The following is a 21,159-nucleotide window of genomic DNA, read 5'->3' as shown; positions in this document are numbered from 1 at the left end:
ACATCTCAACCCAGAAGATAAACTCAACAGTCAACATACAGGAGCAAGCATTACAAAAATACAAAACATAAAGATTCGAAGACTTACCAGAAAGAAGATCGTGGAGAATGATAGAGAGTCTTCGGAAATCGAGGAGCTCTCAGGCTGAACCTTGAGAGTGCAGAAGAACGGTCTCTGGGAGAAGACGAAAGCTCTGGTTTTAGGGTTTTTGGAATGAGTAATGGCGTGCGTAAAAAGAGAAAAGGAAGAACTTCGGAGATGTTATATAAGTTTGTCTGTGGCATTAAAAAGGTGTAATCATCAGTTTCCACTTTTTCGAAGTATGGGGAAGCGAGATAGCCGTCGAATTATTACTGGGGAACCAAAAAGTCATGATTAGACAAGAGTAGGTTGCTTTTTCCAAGAACACACGAAGGGTTCTGACACGTATGGCGGGGTCACCGAAGGGTCGTTCATTCAAAAGTTTATTTATTGCTCGTAATAAATAAACTTGGGGGGCAAATGTTATCCAAAAAACTGGCATTAATGACGTGGCAAGTGATACTTGGACACGTGGCTGACATCTGGAGGGATCCTGCTAGTGTATCGACCAGAAGGCACATTATGGGCAGCAGGCGCCCCAGTTTTTCCTGCGACCAGTTTGGTCGATGGTTCCGCATACAGCATGATGTTCCAATAAAGATCTTTGTAAATCCCGAAATTAACTCACACAATCTCCTGAATATCCGATTATACAGGAGAGAATATCTGTAACAATCTTGTGTAATCCCCTTTGAGCCTATAAATAGAGAAAGATAGCTCAAGGAAGGGACTTTTGACTTTCGAATTATTTGAGACTAAAGTAATTCTACTAGAAACATTGTATTGTTCTTCAGAGGTTAGTGAAATTCATTGAACCCTAGATCTTTGATCACTCATTTGATTTTTACATCAATAACAATCTAAGTGGACGTAGGTCATTACCAGATCCTGGGGCCGAACCACTATAAAATATCGTGTTCTTATCATTTTCGCTATTACATTCTTTTCAACACATTCATTCACATCAAGCATATTTTGACTCCGTGTCAGTTGACTAAAATCTGGGTCAACAAATTAGTATTATCGAGATCAAAAAGTACTAAAGCTATAATGGGTTAATACACAAAAAAACTAAAGGACAATAAATATGATTAATGACGGTTAAAATACTTAATATTTTTAAAAAGTTACACTTTTATGCCTAATTTTTTTTTTTGCGTTAAATATACTAAATGTCTTTAAAATGTTGTACTTTTATACCCAAATTTCTTTTTTGGCAATAAATATACTCAATATTTTTAAAATGTTATGCTTTTATAGCTATTTTTTATTATTTTGATAAATGATAAAAAAGTGAAGAAAAAATATAGAATTTCAATTATTTTTTAAAATTTAAATTATTTTCTCTTTCTTATTATTTCTCAAAATAACTATTTTAAATTAAACATTAATAAATGTTTTATTAAAATTAATAAAAATGGTTTAAAATAATTAAAAACTATATATTTTTATCAATTTAAAATATAAGTTTTTTTTAAAGTAAAGGAAAAATATAAGTTTAATAATTTTGATTGATTTTAATAATCTTAATTTTTTTTATTATTTTGAAAATGTAAATAATTTAAAATTTTAAAAATATCTAAAATCCTATAATTTTCCTTTCACTTTCTTATTATTTCTAAAAATAATTTTAAAAAATAAGTATAAAAGTGCAATATTTTAAAAACATTAGGTATATTTACAACCAAAGAAAATTTGATATAAAAGTATAATATTTTGAAAACATTGATTATATTTAAAATTAAAATAAAATAACTATAAAATTGCAACAATATTGAGTATTTCATTTACTCTTAATTTTTTTTGTGGGGGCAAGCACAAAATTTATGCTATCAAATTATGTGCCAAACATAAGATTAAGACTACCTATCCCATTCCTAGTCGTAATCACTGTCCAAACACCTTTCCTATTGGGCTATTCCCCTCACTTCTCGTCTCGCCTCACTGTCACACACGGAGCCGCAGCCGCCCTCGGTTTTTCACCTTTTTCTCGCCAGAGTCTCCCTCCGCGTCCTAAGTCTCGTAGTCGCTCCTCCTCCTCCTCCTCACGGCGGTGGACTGAAGCTCTCTGCTCCGACGGCAGTTCCCTCTGCTTTTCCAAAACAGCTTTTGGTAATGGTCGACCTCCATCTCAATTTGAATATACTTTTATCTTTTGAGCTTGATGTCATTTATGAACTATGGAGGGCAGTTCTCTGGTTTGGCTTTGGGCTTTTAGTTCCTTAGACTTAAACAGTAAATTACTATGATATAATGATAATGCTCTTTGTTTGTTTTAGATGATTCGTGTGAATCCCTTACGCTTATCAACTTCTTTCTATTGCTTATATTTTCTCTTCTCTTCTCTTCTTCGTCTATGTTTGTTCTTGTATTTTTTTTGTTTTTTGAAGCGGGGGACTTTGGATTGATAGTGGCCTGCATACTGTTCGACGAAATGCTTCACCGAGACTTGTGTAATTGCTTTGTGAATTGTTCATATGACTTGTAGAGTCTGTAAACGTGAGATTTTAAAGTTGCCTGCCTAATGTTTGATGAAATGCGTTTGTCGGAGACTCTTTCTTCCCTAGACTGCTTTGTGAATTGGTTTCTTTCGTGATTACTTGTCTATTTTGAAATTCGAGATGTAGTAGTAGAAAGAATGTTTAAGGTCCTCTGAGAACACTTTGAAATATATATAATCCCACCTTCATCCAATGTGTAGGAAAGTCTCTTTGGAATATATATATATACGGTAGTAACTCTGAAAATATGTACTTTTTCTATTTTCTGTACAATGATAAGTTGTAATTTCTTTTTTTTATTTGACTTATAAAATACTTAACATAATATTTTAGAAAATTTTCAATGATTTAGGGTGCCGAAATTAGAATTCGAATAACTTTTTTCATGCGCGCATAAAAACAAAATAGAGACGCTTACAACAAACTATTTAAATCTTTATTTCAGCACCTTCTTTGTAGATGGTGCCCTATAACTATAGTGTATAGCGCTATATAAAAAAGTTTAGATTTACAACTTATCTAAGTGCCGAAAACAAAATAATTTCCTACCAATAGGTACAAAATAAAGTCCCTACAAAATGTGTTATATAGCTCCTTTGTCAATTGGTAGGTTGAATCATCCTGTTTAATTAAACAAAGCAAACGTTTTGACTGTATGATTCTTCATTTATTAATTATGATCTTGCCAGTTTTTTCCTGCAGTTATTTTTACATGTTACCATTTACAATTTTTTTTTTTGTTCTAGGCTGAATAACCAATTTAGCTGTTCTATTGTATTAGGAAATAAGGCACTTAGTTGGGCATGGTTTGATATTACTCAGCTGATGATTTACTGGCTACATTGGGACACTAATTTCTTTTGGGACATTACAGATTTGAAGCAAAATGGATGATAGTCTCTATGATGAGTTTGGAAACTATATAGGACCTGAGATTGAATCTGACCAAGAGAGTGATGGGGATGGTGATGAAGATCTTCCGGATAGGCCTGGGGAAGATGCAGCAGTGTCAGATGGTGAAGATGCAGCTGCTGCTTCCAATGGGTGGTTAACTGCCTCCAATGATATTGATATGGATAATCAAATTGTCCTTGCTGAGGACAAGAAGTACTATCCTACAGCAGAAGAGGTTTATGGTGAAGATGTTGAGACATTGGTTATGGATGAGGACGACCAACCCCTTGAACAACCAATTATCAAACCTGTTAGGAATATCAAATTTGAAGTTGGGGTGAAGGATTCTTCAACTTATGTGTCAACGCAATTCCTTGTTGGTCTAATGTCGAACCCCACTCTTGTACGGAATGTAGCACTTGTGGGGCATTTGCAGCATGGGAAGACTGTCTTCATGGATATGTTGATCGAGCAAACTCACCATATGTCGACATTTGATTCACATAGTGAGAAACATACAAGATACACGGATACAAGAATTGATGAGCAAGAGAGAAGGATATCAATCAAAGCAGTTCCAATGACTCTTGTTCTTGAGGATAGCAATTCCAAATCGTACCTCTGCAATATCATGGATACTCCTGGTCACGTGAATTTCTCTGATGAAATGACTGCTGCCTTGAGGCTTGCCGATAGTGCTGTCTTGATTGTGGATGCTGCAGAAGGAGTCATGGTAAGTCACTCTGTTTCTCTTCTTTGTTCTCATACAAAAATATTAAAAGTTAAAAAAATGATATTCTTTTACAATCCAATTGTTGTATTCTTTCTGTCTCTCTACTCTTCTATTTGTTTTATCTAAATTTAAATTTGACTCAAGTGATCAACATGAGATGTTCATATGTTAAAGGCCCACACAATAGCTTTGTGAAGGGAAACCAGAATTTTAATTTCGCAGTGAACTTTTGAACCTATTTGAGGAGTTGGTAATTATTGTGCTTTAACCACTAAATGTTTTGGGGAAGAAAAAGCCACTGTAATAGTCTTTTCCATTGTAGAAACAATGAAAACATCATAATTTTTTCAAATTTTGTTCCTAACATTTCTTTATGCACAGGTAAATACAGAGAGGGCTATACGTCATGCAATCCAAGATCGCCTGCCTATTGTAGTTGTAATTAACAAGGTGAAATTTTTATTTATTTAATGTTTGGGCTTCTTATACTCGTATTTTTAGCATATTGAGTTGTGGTTGATCTTATGTAAGAAGTTGCGTACATACACAGTACCCTTGCATTGTTGTTCTTTTTTGTTATTTGGGAGAGGATTGCTTGTACTTCTCCCGATATTCATAAACTTTTTAATTCAAGGTTGACAGGTTGATTACAGAACTTAAACTGCCACCAAGGGATGCTTATTTTAAGTTAAGGCATACTCTAGAAGTAATCAATAATCTCATATCTTCTGCGTCGTCCACCGCTGGTGATGTCCAAATCATTGATCCAACTGCTGGAAATGTTTGCTTTGCAAGTGCTACTGCTGGATGGTCATTCACTCTACAATCGTTTGCTAAATTATATGTGAAACTCCATGGAATCCCTTTTGATGCTGATAAGTTTGCTTCTCGCCTTTGGGGTGATTTTTACTATCATCCAGATTCAAGGGCTTTCAAGAGAAAACCTCCAAGTGGGGGAGAAAGATCTTTTGTCCAGTTTGTGCTCGAACCCCTTTACAAGATATACAGCCAAGTGATTGGAGAACATAAAAAGAGTGTTGAGGCAACTCTTGCCGAGCTTGGTGTCACTCTTAGCAATGCAGCTTACAAATTAAATGTTAGACCTTTGCTGAGGCTGGCATGTAGCTCGGTTTTTGGTTCAGCCTCAGGCTTCACTGACATGCTGGTTCGCCATACTCCTTCACCTAGGGAGGCTGCAACTAGAAAGGTTGATCATGTATACACTGGACCTAAAGATTCTTTAATCTACAAGGCTATGACAGAGTGTGATCCTCTTGGTCCATTAATGGTAAATGTGACAAAACTATATCCCAAGTCCGACTGTAGTGTATTTGATGCTTTTGGTAGGGTTTATAGTGGCACAGTTCAGACTGGACAGACTGTTCGTGTATTAGGTGAAGGCTATTCACCAGATGACGAAGAAGACATGACAGTTAAAGAGGTGACAAAATTATGGGTTTATCAAGCTCGAGATAGGATACCTATAGCTGAGGCTCCTCCTGGTTCTTGGGTTCTCATTGAAGGAGTGGATGCTTCAATCATGAAAACTGCCACTCTCTGTAGTGAGTATTATGATGAAGATGTTTACATCTTTCGACCTTTGCAATTCAATACCCTTCCGGTAGTGAAAACGGCAACTGAGCCATTGAACCCTAGTGAATTGCCAAAGATGGTTGAGGGTCTAAGAAAAATCAGCAAGAGCTATCCTCTTGCCATTACTAAAGTTGAGGAATCTGGAGAGCACACAATTTTGGGTACAGGTGAACTGTACTTGGATTCTATTATGAAGGATCTAAGAGAACTCTATTCAGAAGTTGAAGTCAAGGTATATATTTTCTCATGCCTTTGTCACAATTTTTTTGTGTGCTATAAAACTTATAATTTTACTTGCTCTGAGTGACTTTTCTTTTTTTATTTTCTAAGGGTTTCTGTTCATTATGCTTTCTCACTTATGGTCACTTACTAAACGTGTAGGTGGCAGATCCTGTTGTATCATTCTGTGAAACAGTGGTGGAATCTTCGTCTATGAAATGTTTTGCTGAAACACCCAACAAAAAGAATAAAATAACCATGGTAGGGAAATAATCTGATCTCTATTTCACTTAAGCACTACTGAGAATCATTTAATTTATTTTATACAATCTTTAAGTTACTCTTGTATGATTTTAGATTGCAGAGCCACTGGAGAGGGGACTCGCAGAGGACATAGAGAACAGTGTTGTAAGCCTTGATTGGCCTCGGAAGGATATTGGTAACTTTTTTCAAACAAGATACGAATGGGATGTGCTTGCTGCACGGTCCATCTGGGCATTTGGTCCTGATAAGCAGGTAAGAAATAAATCTCTGATAAAAAAACACATGCTTGCATGTACTATGGACGAAATCTAAATTGTATTTATTACATTGAGTTTTGTCATCCCCAAGTCTTGTCTCACACCTTGCTTTAAAATGCCACACATTTAGGGGCCTAATATCCTGTTGGACGACACACTTTCAACTGAAGTCGACAAGGGTTTGCTAAATGCGGTCAAGGATTCCATTGTCCAAGGGTAAACAAAAATAGTATCTTAGCCTTTTTTTTTGTTTCCTGTTCCCATTTTTGTGGATCTTATTCCTTGCCTACCAACTACAATTTTATGATGTTCTGGACAGATTTCAGTGGGGTGCTCGAGAAGGACCTCTCTGTGATGAGCCTATTAGAAATGTAAAGTTCAAGATTGTTGATGCAAAAATTGCCCCTGAGCCATTGCATCGGGGATCTGGTCAGGTCATTCCCACAGCTAGACGTGTTGCTTATTCATCGTTTCTTATGGCGACCCCACGACTTATGGAACCTGTATATTATGTGGAGGTAAATGGTTGCTGTGTTGCTGTCACTTTTTTTTTTTAAAGAAATTGTAGTTTTCTATTTTGTTGGCTGATTTGGTATTCATGAAAACAATAATTGTGAAGTATTAGTTTGAAATTCTACAATTTTAAAATACTGTTTTGAAACTAAAATGGAATGTTTTTGAAAAAATTATTAGTTAGTTGTTTACAGCTAGATGAATTAGAGAAAATAACAAAATGTTATTTTCAATTGTTACGGGGGATTTAGTGTGTTTTTTCGTTGGAGATTTTAGCATTTATCAACACAACCAATCAAGTAATTTAATGTTTTCCAAATGTTAAATGTTTTTTTTAAATTTGTAAAGTTATTTTCAAATCCTAAATCAATCAACCATTATAATTCCAACTAAGATGAAAGTCAAAACCAATATGACAGTCAATGTGAGATTTGTCATGAATATCCTAACACATGAAACTTAGTACTCATTCTTTGTTTTGTAATTAACTTATGTTGCATTGTTTCAGATTCAAACACCAATTGACTGTGTCTCTGCAATTTACACGGTTTTATCTCGAAGACGTGGACATGTTACATCTGATGTTCCTCAACCAGGGACCCCATCTTATATTGTCAAGGTTGGTTACCAAGTTTTGTCATAGAGTTACAACTAGTAATTTCATGCTCCTACTTCAGGTATTAGCATGAGGGTGGAAGCTGTTTATTGACGTTTGTTTCAGCAATAACCAAATAATTGTCTAAATACACTGAAATTGAAAATTTAGGGTTCTGTAGTAGCTCCAAGTTTTTTGTATAGTATGTGTTGACCTTTTTTCACGCCGAAAGACTTCATCGTGGTCCTGTGAGAGTTATGATTAATGAGTTCTGTTGATTTTTCCCCCGTATTCTTATATTCTTCTGGATTTCAGGCATTTTTACCTGTGATAGAATCGTTTGGTTTTGAGACGGACTTGAGATATCATACCCAAGGACAAGCATTCTCTCTATCGGCTTTTGATCACTGGGCTATAGTTCCTGGGGATCCCCTTGACAAGAGTATTGTCCTGCGGCCACTTGAACCTGCTCCTATCCAGCACCTTGCTCGTGAGTTTATGGTGAAGACAAGGCGTCGAAAGGTATAATCATACTTCCCTCACCACTTTTCTCTTCCTTTTCATGGAGCCATGATTTTCCTGTTCTTTGGGCTTTAAATTTAGGGGGACAGCTTACCCGAGAGGGGTTTTTCTCAAACAGTCAGGTCTCTGGTTTGCTCCCATAATGCCTGAAGTTTGAGTCTCTTTAGGATGATACCTATATAGATAGTTTTCAGTTACTCAATTATTATATTTCGAAAAAATAAAAATATAAAGAAATTTAGGGGACAGATTTCTGTATGCATTTTGACATTAAACTAAGACTTTTGAAAAATTTATCCAAGAAAATGCTGTTACATATCGAGGAGGGGTAGCTCAGATGAAATGTCTTACTTTCAAGTCTCTTTTAGGTACTGGGCAATTGTTATAGTTTGTTAGTTCCCAAATATTGTAAGGTTTGGCTGTGAGCCCAGTTTCAAAGGAAAAAAAACACGCCGTTAAGTCTACAATTTATAGAACTTTATCTTACATGTCAGTTGATAGCAATTTGTTTTACCTTCTAAAAACCATCCTGGGTTGGTCTACACTTCCTCATTTGTAATGGGGGCTTATGCCCATAACTTTCAGCAGTCCAAAAGGAAAACGTTTTGCGAAATTCTTGATAAATTAGTGAAAATGAGGAATGATGTCCAAAATCTAACAGACTGCATGTTGTGATTCAAAAAAAAAAAAATCTATTAGGGAATGAGCGAGGACGTGAGCATCAACAAATTCTTCGACGAGGCGATGATGGTGGAACTGGCCCAGCAGGCAGCTGATCTACACCTTCAAATGATATGATAAGTTAATATTTTTGGAGTTTCCTTTGCTTATAGCTGAGTAGCTGAGGATGGAGGAGGTTGGAGACAAAATTGACCTCACTATAAATTCTAGTGTTGAGATTGTAGTTTTGACATCTTTGCTATTTGCTCTCTTTTTGATTTCGAGTCATTACCCTTTGTCATATGCTATTTTTGTAAGTTGTAACCCAAAGAAAATTTGCTTTAAAAATCTGTAGCTCCTAGTTTTGTAGCTTTTTGTATTCCATTCCCATTATATCATATGATGTTTGAAATTATCTTTATCAATATTTATGACTACCACTACTGAGAACAATGATATTGTTGATATTTCAATTACACATAAATATGGAATATAGGTCAAATTTTACAAAATAGTTTTATACAAAATTGAAAATTTCTCCCCTCAAACAAGTGTTAGAGGGTTTTACCATTTATCCGTCCCATGTTTGTAAAATTTACATTTAAATAATTCATTAGGCCCTTAGTTATGATCTTATATATACTTAAGCAATAATACATAATAAAAAATATATTCATTTAATAAATCCTAAAAAAATTAGCCAGACATGGCTTTTATTTTTTGTTTTAATAATGTATGTCAACTTCATAAGTACTTATAAATTTAACACAAACAAACACAATAGTTAACATGTATTATTTCATCCTTGTACTATCATAACACAAATTTTCTAGATTCTACTAATTATCAAATTTAATTTCCACTAAATTTAACATAATTTAATTATAATTTTATATATAAATGTGTTGGTATAATAATAAATAAAATTGAAATTCTTGGTCACCTTTCAAATTAATTTTCAAGATAGTCACCACCAAAAACCTCATTAAAAATTGATTTAAAATATATAAATTTCTCTATTTTACCATGGAAATCAATAGGAATTTTAAGTAATTAATTTTTTAAAATACTTAAAAAATCTCATGAATATATATATATACTAAGTGAAAGCAACGTACACGTTTGCTTAATTTTAAAGTTATAAACATTCTCTATCACTTTAATAAAAACTAGTTCACTATTTTAAATATATATATAATATAATGAATTATAGTTCTATAGTATATGTATATTTATATCAATAATATCTACATATATGACATCTAAACACAACGTTGACATATATATTTACATGACTATATCATTTATATATTAAAATACAATAATATTTAAAAGAAAATTAATAATAGAAATAAAATAAGAATAGAAAAAGTCATAGTGTAGACAGTAGTATATATGCATCAACTATTTTTAGTTTATAATATATCTCGCAATGTCATTTGGTGAATTTGATGAAGCAAAAGAGCGTCAATCACTTGATAAAAAAAGAAACTATAACACAAATTTATAAGATAAAAAAAATGATATATATGCTTTTATTATGTTTGAATAAATATGATTTGATTATTTAAATTATCATAAAATATCTTAAAAATATCCTATTTAATTAATTAATTAATTTTTGTTTAAGTTTATGTTTGTTCTAGTTTTTGAATTTGGCAGCGACAACAAAATATTATATATTATATGTTTAATATAATATTAAGCTTAATTGAATTTTATTTAATTTAACATGCGTATGGTTTTATTATTTTTAAATAATTATTATTGTAAAATATATAAAAAATATCATATTTATTATTATGAATGTGAGAAAGCCGGTAGTTTGGTAAGTTTTATATATATATGAGAATTTTCTTATAGGGGTTTTACTTTAAGCCCTATCGGTAGGGCTCTCAGTGTTTCTCGACCCTTGAATAGTTTTCGGGGCGATTTTTTTTTATGACCGTGTATATTGTAACTATTTAGAGCATCCTGTAGATTTTCAGAAAATTCCGAATAGTTTACAGTACCGAAAACTTGGTTCAAACATGTTGATTTCCACTCACATAAAAAAAATTAGTCACGCGTGCAACAACATGTTTGAACCAAGTTTTCAGTACCGTAAACTATTCGGAAATTTCTAAAAATCGCGTTGATGCTCTAAATAGCTATAATATACACGGTCATAAAAAAATTTCGCGCTGAAAACTGTTTAAAAGTCTAGAACACTGAGAGCCCTACCGGTAGGGCTTAAAGTGAAGCATCTGTAGGAAAATTCCCCAATATATAAATTAATAAAATAAATGTAGTTAATTCAATTCAATTGTAAATTGTGTATTTAGTAAGTTTCGAAAATAAAGCTTTTCAAAAAAAAAAAAAAAAAGAGAAGAGTTTCGAAAATAAACATAGGATAAATGAGTTGTATGATTTTAATGAGTCGAGGCTAATTAAGACTAAAATATTATTGACATGAGTTACGAATACTACTAGGTTGACCATAATTTTTTTAATAAGAAAAGAACAAAAGTCAAAAGGGAAATGTGATAATATAATCATTAATTAGCTAAAAAGATATTAGAGTAACCTTGGCATAGCATAATGCAAAAGACAAGAAATTAAAAGTACTTATTATTTGGCTATCCATAAACAAGATAATTAGGCTATCCTACAAAGTGCACCATGAGTTTTTTTTTTTTTTTTTGTGAAAAAAAAAATACAAAAGCCAAATAACAAAAGGGAAATGATAATATAATCATTAATCAACTAAAAAGATGTTAAAAGTAGTCTTGGCATAGCATAATGCAAAAGAAAAGAAATTAAATACACTTATTATCCATAAATAAACAAGATAATTAGCTAAGGTTAATTACTTTTGAAGATGAAGAATTGCTCCACTGAAAGCAATAAGCTTTGAAAACTCTTCAACAATGGTAAACACGAATGGAGGGTCAACCACAACCACAAAAGCATGAAGAGAAGGAGGACGCTTCCTCGATCGAGCACCGTCGGTAACCATAGCAACAACGGTGGCTGCAAGAACTTTTGTTCCTTTCTCATTCACTTCTATACAAGATTTATGAACCATCAAACTAATATAAACATTGTCATCATTAACTATGACATTGTCATAATCAACCATGTTTGACAAATCTCCATCCATATTACTAAAGGGTAGTGTTAGTCCTCTTTCTTCAAGTAACTTCTTAGCATCAACATCATATGAGAATTTTAGCTTGGGAATTGACATGCGAGAAGGTTTCACTACCCTCATATGAGGATTAACACACTCGAGTGATAACAACTTTGTATTCGAATTGAACTTTTCCACCATATCTTGTAATCCACATTTCTCATAAGGAAGAAACATGTACATAGAAAATTGTTTATCACGAGTGTTGTCACCTCTTTGGTATCCAAGATTGAGAACTTTGAAATCATCATTGGATGCATAAGAGTGGTAAACATGGTAACATTTGGTTCAACTCACACTTAACTTATGCCACATGTTCTTGCACGTGTTATAATGTTTAGCCTATTAAGTTAGTTTATTACCGTTGTTTCTTGGTTATCTTTATTTTTCTATTCTTCGCTTTGTTGTAGGGGTGAGAGACTAATGAGATTATTGTAACACAAAGTGAGAGAGTGAGAAAATGAGTGAATAGAATTGTATTCTTCTATGTTGTACAAAGCTGTGTTTGAGGGACTTAGTTCAAGTTACATCGATCTATGTTGTAACTTCAGACTTCAAGATTGATAGTGCAAGAACTGAATTCAATTCCAAGGAATTCGGGAAAGAGGATTAGACTCTTCATTGGAGAGTTGAATCTCTATATTTTTGGTGTTGTTTTAATTATTGTTTGATTTCGTTTAAGTGTATTTATTCTTGTGAGTTCTGCATTGTTGCTTGTGTGCAAGAAGTTGAGATTGGTGTTGGTAGGAAAACCAACATTGATATCAGAGCTAGGTTAGAGCTTGGATCAATTTCAAAGAAAGTGACATCAAGAACAAGATTCAAATAAGAAAGGAGATCAAAATTTGAAGAAGCACCTTGTCAAAGATTCAAAAGATGACTACTGTCAAAGTTGATATCGAAATTAGTGGCAAGAACGACTTCTGTGTATGGGAGAAAAGATGAAAGCACATCTAAGAAATCTTGGCTTGGATGATGCTCTATCGGAGAATTCAGAGAAACCAAAATGAACTGAGCAAAAGGATTGGGACAACACACTCAAGAAAGCTCAGAACACCATAATTTTGTGCCTACAAGATGAGGTTCTAAGGAATGTTGTTAAAGAAACTTTTGCATCTGCAATGCAGACTAGACTCGAGCAAATGTTCATGACCAAAATCCTCCCTAGTCGTGTATATCTTAAACAGAAGTTCAATGGCTTTAAGATGGATGATGGCAAGTCTTTAGATGACAATTTAAATGAGTTTTACATACTGGTTTTTGATCTTAGCAGCTTAGAAGTGAAGATCGAAGAAGAGGACAAGGCTATCTACTTGTTGAATTCACTACCTCCTCAGTATGATCAATTCAAAGACAATCATTTACTCGAAGGACACTTCAAGATGGTGGCGATTTTTCGCTCACCAATCTTGAATCACCTTATCACACGTGGCCCATTTTTTTTCTTCAGCTCGCTTATCTTTTTGGATCTCAAGTGCCTTTTCGCACCTCGCTTATTTTTTTTGGATCTCAAGTGTCTTTTCGCACTATGCGGATCTCGTGCGGATTATTGACTCACTCTTTTGGATCGGTGTGGATCGAATGCCCGCTAGGAAATTGGTTCTTGATACAATGACAAGAATCATGAGGTACCATCTAAAAACCAATTGGTGATTAGTGGAGTTACATATATTTTTATTAATGATTCAATATTCTTACACTTATTTTATGTGAGACAAAATAATCTAATATAGAGTGTTCACATCGACATGCGTTTTGGAAGTTGACATGGTTGTTTGGTTTGTGGTTTTATACATTTTTTTTTTTAATTTATGCATTTGCTATGCGGAAAACACACTCAAAAGAGCCGTTGTTTGGCATACTTTTCCTTTTCACTTTTTTCTTTTTTGGAAATCAAACGTTTCTTTTGGGTACTATAATTCCCTATATTAGTATTATTAGTACAAGTTCGACGTTTGTGTAAAGAATCTAAACAAGGCCAACCACAAACAACTTTGCAGATAAATGGTTTGGACCTATTCCGGTGATTTATGCGAAATTACCGTATATTGGATCTTTTTCGATGCTAAAAACTATGACTTGGTTTATCTCTATTAACAAACATAAGAAGAAGAAAAAACAATAAGCCCCACCTTTTCTGTACCATTTCATTTCATTGACACAACTAATAATAATAATATCAAATCTCAAACAACATAACAATATTGTTCATTTTTGTGCTTAACACGTTGCACTTCACAAAACCCTTCAAAACAACCTCGTTACCACTATAGCAGTGCTACTTTTATAACCTCGTCATTTCTTTCCAATTTCAAAAAGATATTTATTGATGATAACTTCTAATCAATGAAAGAGTGGAAAGGTCTAATGCTTCCACGATTAGAATCACAATAAACATATTAGAAAAAATACTAATCATAAAGTTGAAAAAAAGTGTAAGTAGCCAAATCTATGAAAGCAATATATTAATTAAGCTGAACCACCACTCCCAACGGCTAATTTCACTTTATACAAAGGACCCATTTCTCTCTTTTCCTTCCCTTCCAGGAAGCCAATGTTATAATAGTGTTATTATAACACTGAAAAGAAAGGGACCCATTTTTGTGTGTGTGTGGTCTGTTCTCTCAGTCTCAGATCTCACCTTCTCTTTCTTTCTTTCTCTCTCTTTTGTTCTTTTCTTTATTATCTTTTCACAAAGGGAAAAAAGAGAGAAAACAAGAAGCGAATATAAAAAAAGTGATATTCCCATCACTTGGTTCTATTGAAAAAGTCCTCCAAACCCTCGATTACAACCCATATTAATATTATTCATTGGTAAGTGCTCTACTTCAACTCCCTCCTTAATTAGTATCAATTTCTGCTCTGAGCCCATTAATTGCAGTGTTGAAAAGTTTTGATCTTTGCATTTGTTTTCAGGGTTTGAGCTCGGTTGCTCAGAACTTCGAGCTCGAGCTGCCATGGAAGTCGCTCTTGTTCCTTTGTTCATACTCTGTTTCTTAGCTTCATCTTCCTGTAAGTTTGCTATGTACTCAGTCAATCCTCGAAATCGTTTTGGGTTTTATTAAAGTTCAAATTTTTATTATTATTTTCCTTGATGAACAGGTGCAGAGATCTCAGGCAAAGTAGGTGTCAACTATGGTCAACTGGGGAACAATCTACCATCTCCATCTCGATCAGTCGAGCTAATCAAATCCCTGAAAGCGAAACGAGTCAAAATCTACGATGCCAACCCAGAAATCCTCACGGCGCTTAAGAACACTGGTCTGCAAGTGTCGATAATGGTGCCAAACGAAATGGTCAAAAACATGTCCACCAACCAAACACTCGCCGATCAATGGGTTCACGCCAACCTCGTCCCTCACTACCCAGAAACTCTGATCCGTTATCTCATGGTCGGAAACGAAATGCTCAGCGGTTCTGATAACTCAACCTGGTTCAGTATCGTCCCAGCCATGCGAAAAATCAAGAAAGCCCTTAAAACCCACGGAGCCCACAAAGTCAAGGTGGGCACAACTCTCGCCATGGATGTTCTCCAATCTTCGTTTCCACCCTCGAACGGAACTTTCAGGTCTGATATTTCGAGTTCGGTGATGAAACCCATGTTACAGTTCTTGAACCGAACCAAGTCCTTCCTCTTCCTCGATGTGTACCCGTACTTTCCTTGGTCTTCTGAACCCAACAACATTAACCTAGACTACGCTCTGTTCGAGTCCAGGAATATCACCTACACCGACCCAAAATCTGGATTGACCTACACCAACCTCTTTGACCAGATGGTTGACTCGGTCATCTTCGCCATGAAACGAGTCGGGTACCCGGATGTTCGGATATGGATCGCCGAGACTGGTTGGCCCAATGGCGGCGATATAGACCAGATTGGAGCTAACATTTACAACGCCGCCACTTACAACCGAAACGTGGTGAAGAAGTTCACGGCCAACCCGCCGGTCGGAACTCCCGCGCGACCCGGTTCGGTGCTGCCGTCGTTCATATTCGCATTGTACAATGAGAACCAGAAAGGTGGTCCGGGTACGGAGCGGCATTTCGGGTTGTTACACCCGCATGGAAAGCCTGTGTATGAGATCGACCTGAGCGGAGAGACACCTTTGTCGGACTACGAGCCGTTGCCGGCGCCGGAAAACAACACGCCGTATAAAGGGAAGATTTGGTGCGTGGTGGCGAAGGGAGCCAATAAGACGGCTTTGGGATCAGCGTTATCGTACGCTTGCTCGCAGGGGAATAAAACTTGTGACCCGATCCAACCCCGCGGGTATTGCCGTCACCCGAACTCGTTGATACGACACGCAAGCTTTGCGTTTAGCTCTTATTGGGCTCAGTTCAAAAAGAGCGGAGGGAGCTGTTACTTTAATGGGCTCGCTACTCAAACTGCCAAAGATCCAAGTAAGCCCAATTTCTGGCCCATTTAGAAAAATAAATTAAAAATTAATGGTTACACATAAATTAATTATTGTATATAATTTTTCTAATTTAATTTTATATTTGTTATTTTCAGGTTATGGATACTGCAAGTTCCCTAGTGTGACACTATGAGAAATATAGAACTTAGAATTTTGATTGGGTCATTCACTTCATCAATTATATTTTTTTTATTATTAACTCTTTATTTTTATTTACATTAAGGTAATTTATTATTAGCAAAGAAAACCCCATTTTGGGGTGATTTATTTTATTTTATTTTATATTTAAAGTTTTTACTATGGTTGTTGTGTTGATAAATTTGATGATCACTAAACAAAATCTCTCTAGTCAATGCCTTATGATTTTTTGTGTGTGTACGAATGGTGCTTGCAACGGCTATAATATTGTGGTTATTGGTGTACTTTGGTGGGCTCAACTTGTTGGATGCTTTGAGAAATATGCCAACTTTTTTTCATTTCTCTTTTATTTTATTCAAGTCAATATTAACTTTCTAATTTCTAGAACCCTACTCTATTATGAAATCAATGCACTGGCCCCCACTCCCTATTCTTAGCAACTCATTGGTGATATTTTGTATTAAAAGAAAAATAGATATAAAATGGGTAGTCATAAGGGTACTTAACTTATGAAAAGGATAAGTACTGAACCATATATTTTATTGAAATACATCTAATAATGTTTATTTAGTATCTTATTTAAATAACTTATTTTGGTCAATATAACCATACTGTTATAAGTTAAGTTATATATAATTAAGTAATTAAAAGTATATATATATAAAATGGGTAGTCACAAGATAAGGACTAGGGATGGCAAAAAAACTCGGTGGATCAAGGCGGGTCGAAGCCCCGACCTAATGGAGCGACCTATGATCTGGAAATAAGAGGGGCAAAACTGGGTCGGGTTGAGATCCAACCCGACCCGCTAACAATTGAAGCGGGCTGGATCACAACCCGACCCGGTTGTTGTTTTTTTTTATAATAAAGATTTTTTAAAAAAAAACTAACTACTACAACTATTTATGGTGATCTACAATCCAAATATGTATATATATATATATATAAGTAATATATTTAAGAATAATAGATAAGAAAATTGATGTTTTGCTTTGAAGTATATGAAATTTTATTTTATTTTCGTATGTAAGACAATATATAAAAAAAATTAGGCAATTCATTTATGTTTAGTATGATAGATTTTCTTGTCATTTGTTTTTATATTGTAACATTTTAAAGAAAAAATAGTATTTCTTTTATTAAAGAAAAAAAAAAAACCTTACCGGGTCGGGGCGGATCTTTAATGGGACGACCCATTTACATCCCTAATAAGGACACTCTATAACTTTCAAGCTTATAAAAATGAAATGAAAATGATAAGTACTGCTTGATATGTTTTGTCGAAATACATACTTGATACTTTATGTTTTCAATAATACTCGTCTGTTATCCTCTAATTTGAAATCGTACAAATTTAGTACCATAAACTCAATTTTGAATGAATTTTTTTTATCAATATAACCAAACTGCTATAAGTTATAAGTAATTAAATTTGAATTTGAAATTTATATAATTGAAGACAGTTTGGTCATATTGATAAAATTTTATTGATGAAAATTGAGTTCAATGTACCAAATATGTATGAATTCAAATTACATGGTACTAGATAAGCATTATTGAAAGAGTAATGATATGTGTACCTAAAATATACACCAAAACATTATAAATAATGATATGACAGTTTAGGCTAACCAATCACATTTATTAAAATTGAGACTTACTATTTCAAAAAACTATACGTAATATTTGGATGCATATTTTTTTTTCACGTCTCATTACTCTTATTGAAAATATAGAATAGCAATTATGTATTTCAATTAGGGTTGTCAATTCGTGTTATTGTGTCAACCCATTTATAACCGTGTTCGTGTCGTGTTACCTGTTTAATGAAAATCGTTATTCTAATTGGTATGTCAAAAATTAATTAATTAATATAATGATTAATTTGGTTGAATTTTATGAAATAGTTCTCACAAAAAAGCTAAATTAGCTCGTGAAGTTTATGCTTGTCATTTTATTTATATGAAAATGTACAAATATTTATTTTATATATTTTATTAAATTTTGTAGTTAATCGTGTCAATTTGTGTTGATTCGTGTCAATTAATTGTACCGTGTTCATGTCGTGTTATCCTATCGTGATCTGTTTTGCCAGCCCTAATTTCAATAAAACACGTAATTACAAAATAAGTATTTACCTTAATTAAAGAGTTTATACTTTTTTGGACCCTGTGTTTTGACAAATTACTTTTTGGATCCTATGTTTTGTTAAATGATTAAAATAGAACTCTAAACTTAATTTTGATAAAAAAAATGAATGTAACAACACTGTTTTTAAGCAGAATGATTTTATTTTTGTTCCGAACGGTTAGTATTATAAATTATTTGTGATTTTAGTTGAGAAAATATTGATCAAAATCAAATTTATAGTTAAAAGTAATTTGTGAAAACACATAATCTAAACAGAAAATAAGATAAAACTCATATAAAAAAAAAGTATAAATAATTAATTAAATGAATCAATAAATGGCATTGTCTTGTGTTGCCTTTTGCTCATTTAAAGGATTTTATAATAAATGTGATAGGGAGGAAGGGCCAACTGGCATCATTAAGGAAAGAAAAAGAAAGTGGTAACCAGCTAAGCTAAGCTAAGCTATCACGTAGGTACGTACGTAAGGTGGCTATGTCATCTTCTTATCACAAACAAAGTGAAAGTATGGAAATGACACTATTGCCCCCTCGAGGCAACAACTCTCTCTAACCAAGCATGGCAGTTTCACCATTTTCATTTATTCACTAAATTATACTCATATTTATATTAAGCAGGTACACTTAGTTAGTGACCACAAATATTATAGGGAAATTACTTATTTGGTAGCTTTTATTTTTATAAAATATTATTTTATTACTTTTTGTTTTTAATAATTTTTATTAGGTACCTTATATTTTGAAAATATAGATATTTAGTATTCTAATTGATAAAATTTTGTCAATATGACCAAATTATCAGTAGTTATATATAATTTGTAGCTCATATAATTGATAGTAATTTGATTAAATTGGTAAAAATTTATTAATTAAATTTGAGTTTATGGTACCAAATATGTACAATTTTAAAATACAGGGTACCAAATATGTATGATTTTAGAATACAAGGTACCAAATATGTACGATTTCAAAATACAGGATACCAAATGAGCATTATTTTTAAATACAGGGTACCAAAATAATACTTTGTAAAAATATAGAGTACCAAATAATTACATACCCAATATTATTTTATAAATATAAATGTTGCCACTAATTATATTTTATCAAATTTCAAAAAAAAAATAATCAATACAATCCTCCAAAATTATACATAAAAAAATGTAAATGTAAGTATGGTGCAATTTTTAACTCATTGTCGGCCTGCAAAAGTTGTCGACAAAAAAAAACAAATGCTACATCAACTTGTGCTTGCATTTCAATAGGGATGTTTTACTTTTTACTATAAAAATATAAGGAAATTCGTTTCACTTTAAGTTTTTTTTGGTAGGATTTTTTAGTATTTTTGATTCATAAATAGTTTTCGGCACGATTATTTTTATGATTGTGTATGTTGTACTTATTTAGAGCATCCTACAAATTTTTAGAAAATTCTAAACAATTTACAGTATCGAAAACTAGGTTCAAACTTGTTGTTGCACGCGTGACTTTTTTTTTATGCGTGTGGAAAGCAACATGTTTGAACTTAGTTTTCGGTACTGTAAACAATTCGAAATTTTCTGAAAATTTACAGGATGCTCTAAATAAATATAATATATACGGTCATAAAAAAAATCACACTGAAAACTGTTCACGGGTCGAAAACACTGATAACCTCACTAATAGAACTTAAAAGTGAAGCTCCTATAAAAGAATTCTCCTCAAAATATCTATTTTGTATAGTAATAATAAAATGAGACATGTTATTAGATCCAATATCGCTTCATACGGTAAGTTCTATTTTATACGATTTGATATTAAATTGCAATAAGTGATGTTAGGCACAATGGTACTCCCTTTAACATTATTCTAATAAGATACAATAGTTTATTTTGGTAGATTCATGATCAAGAATGGAGTGTCAACTTTAATATTTGGTTCATGGCCCCACGTAAATTTTTGTTTTCTATCAATGTATTTTTGATAAAAATTTTTTATTATAAATATAAGTATAATTTTATATTGGCCCTTCTAAAATATATAAAAAAAAAAAAAATTTATATATTTTGTATATGGTAGGTAATTATTTGGTACTTTGTGTTTTTGCAAAGTATCATTTTGATACCATTTGTTTTTAATAATACTCATATAATACTCTGTTTTTTAAAATCGTTTCATATTTGGTACCCTAAACTCAAATTTAATTAACAAAATTTTACTAATTTAATCAAACGGCTGTCAAATGAGTAAATTTCCTTTTGTATATATATATATATGTATTAGTATAATTTTTATTGAATTTTTTTAGCCACTTCTATATATATAATTTTAGTATAATTTGACCACTTCTATATATAATTTTTTTGAAAATAATATGTAATTTATTCCCATTACACACTTCAAAATAATGTGGTCCCTAAAAATAGTAATAGCTAAAACTAATTATAACTGTTAAGTTGGATCAGATTAGTT

At 32.9% G+C, this 21,159-nt stretch overlaps 3 protein-coding genes across 5 annotated transcripts; 2 read left to right on the top strand and 1 right to left on the bottom strand.

Annotated features, from left to right (window-relative positions):
* The first annotated feature begins 1,971 nt into the window (after nucleotides 1-1,971).
* LOC133782428 (110 kDa U5 small nuclear ribonucleoprotein component CLO-like) lies at nucleotides 1,972-9,285 on the top strand. 2 transcript variants are annotated; one of them, XM_062221734.1, is made up of 11 exons: nucleotides 1,972-2,193; nucleotides 3,457-4,209; nucleotides 4,591-4,659; nucleotides 4,844-6,034; nucleotides 6,184-6,282; nucleotides 6,379-6,537; nucleotides 6,673-6,758; nucleotides 6,862-7,060; nucleotides 7,564-7,674; nucleotides 7,966-8,172; nucleotides 8,872-9,285. In XM_062221734.1, exons 2-11 carry the CDS (start codon nucleotides 3,469-3,471, stop codon nucleotides 8,968-8,970), a joined length of 2,961 nt encoding a protein of 986 aa, XP_062077718.1. In that variant the 5' UTR covers nucleotides 1,972-2,193; nucleotides 3,457-3,468; the 3' UTR covers nucleotides 8,971-9,285. The 2 variants fall into 2 exon arrangements, with proteins under 2 accessions (XP_062077718.1, XP_062077726.1); XM_062221742.1 differs by lacking the exon at nucleotides 1,972-2,193 and having other exon boundaries at nucleotides 3,438-4,209.
* A 2,395-nt stretch (nucleotides 9,286-11,680) lies between these two features.
* On the bottom strand, nucleotides 11,681-12,145 carry LOC133812977 (serpin-Z10-like). Its single transcript, XM_062246829.1, has one exon. The coding sequence runs from the start codon at nucleotides 12,143-12,145 to the stop codon at nucleotides 11,681-11,683; it is 465 nt and encodes a 154-aa protein (XP_062102813.1).
* Nucleotides 12,146-14,564: 2,419 nt separating this feature from the next.
* On the top strand, nucleotides 14,565-16,844 carry LOC133782421 (probable glucan endo-1,3-beta-glucosidase A6). 2 transcript variants are annotated; one of them, XM_062221724.1, is made up of 4 exons: nucleotides 14,565-14,818; nucleotides 14,921-15,016; nucleotides 15,107-16,405; nucleotides 16,518-16,844. In XM_062221724.1, exons 2-4 carry the CDS (start codon nucleotides 14,962-14,964, stop codon nucleotides 16,553-16,555), a joined length of 1,392 nt encoding a protein of 463 aa, XP_062077708.1. In that variant the 5' UTR covers nucleotides 14,565-14,818; nucleotides 14,921-14,961; the 3' UTR covers nucleotides 16,556-16,844. The 2 variants fall into 2 exon arrangements, with proteins under 2 accessions (XP_062077708.1, XP_062077712.1); XM_062221728.1 differs by lacking the exon at nucleotides 14,565-14,818 and having other exon boundaries at nucleotides 14,836-15,016.
* Nucleotides 16,845-21,159: the final 4,315 nt, after the last annotated feature.

This window comes from Humulus lupulus, chromosome 1, assembly GCF_963169125.1.
Source record: "Humulus lupulus chromosome 1, drHumLupu1.1, whole genome shotgun sequence".
In the NCBI taxonomy this organism is placed as follows: Eukaryota; Viridiplantae; Streptophyta; class Magnoliopsida; order Rosales; family Cannabaceae; genus Humulus; species Humulus lupulus.
The sequence above is the reverse complement of the archived record's forward strand: the minus strand, read 5'-3'. Positions and strand labels throughout refer to the sequence as shown.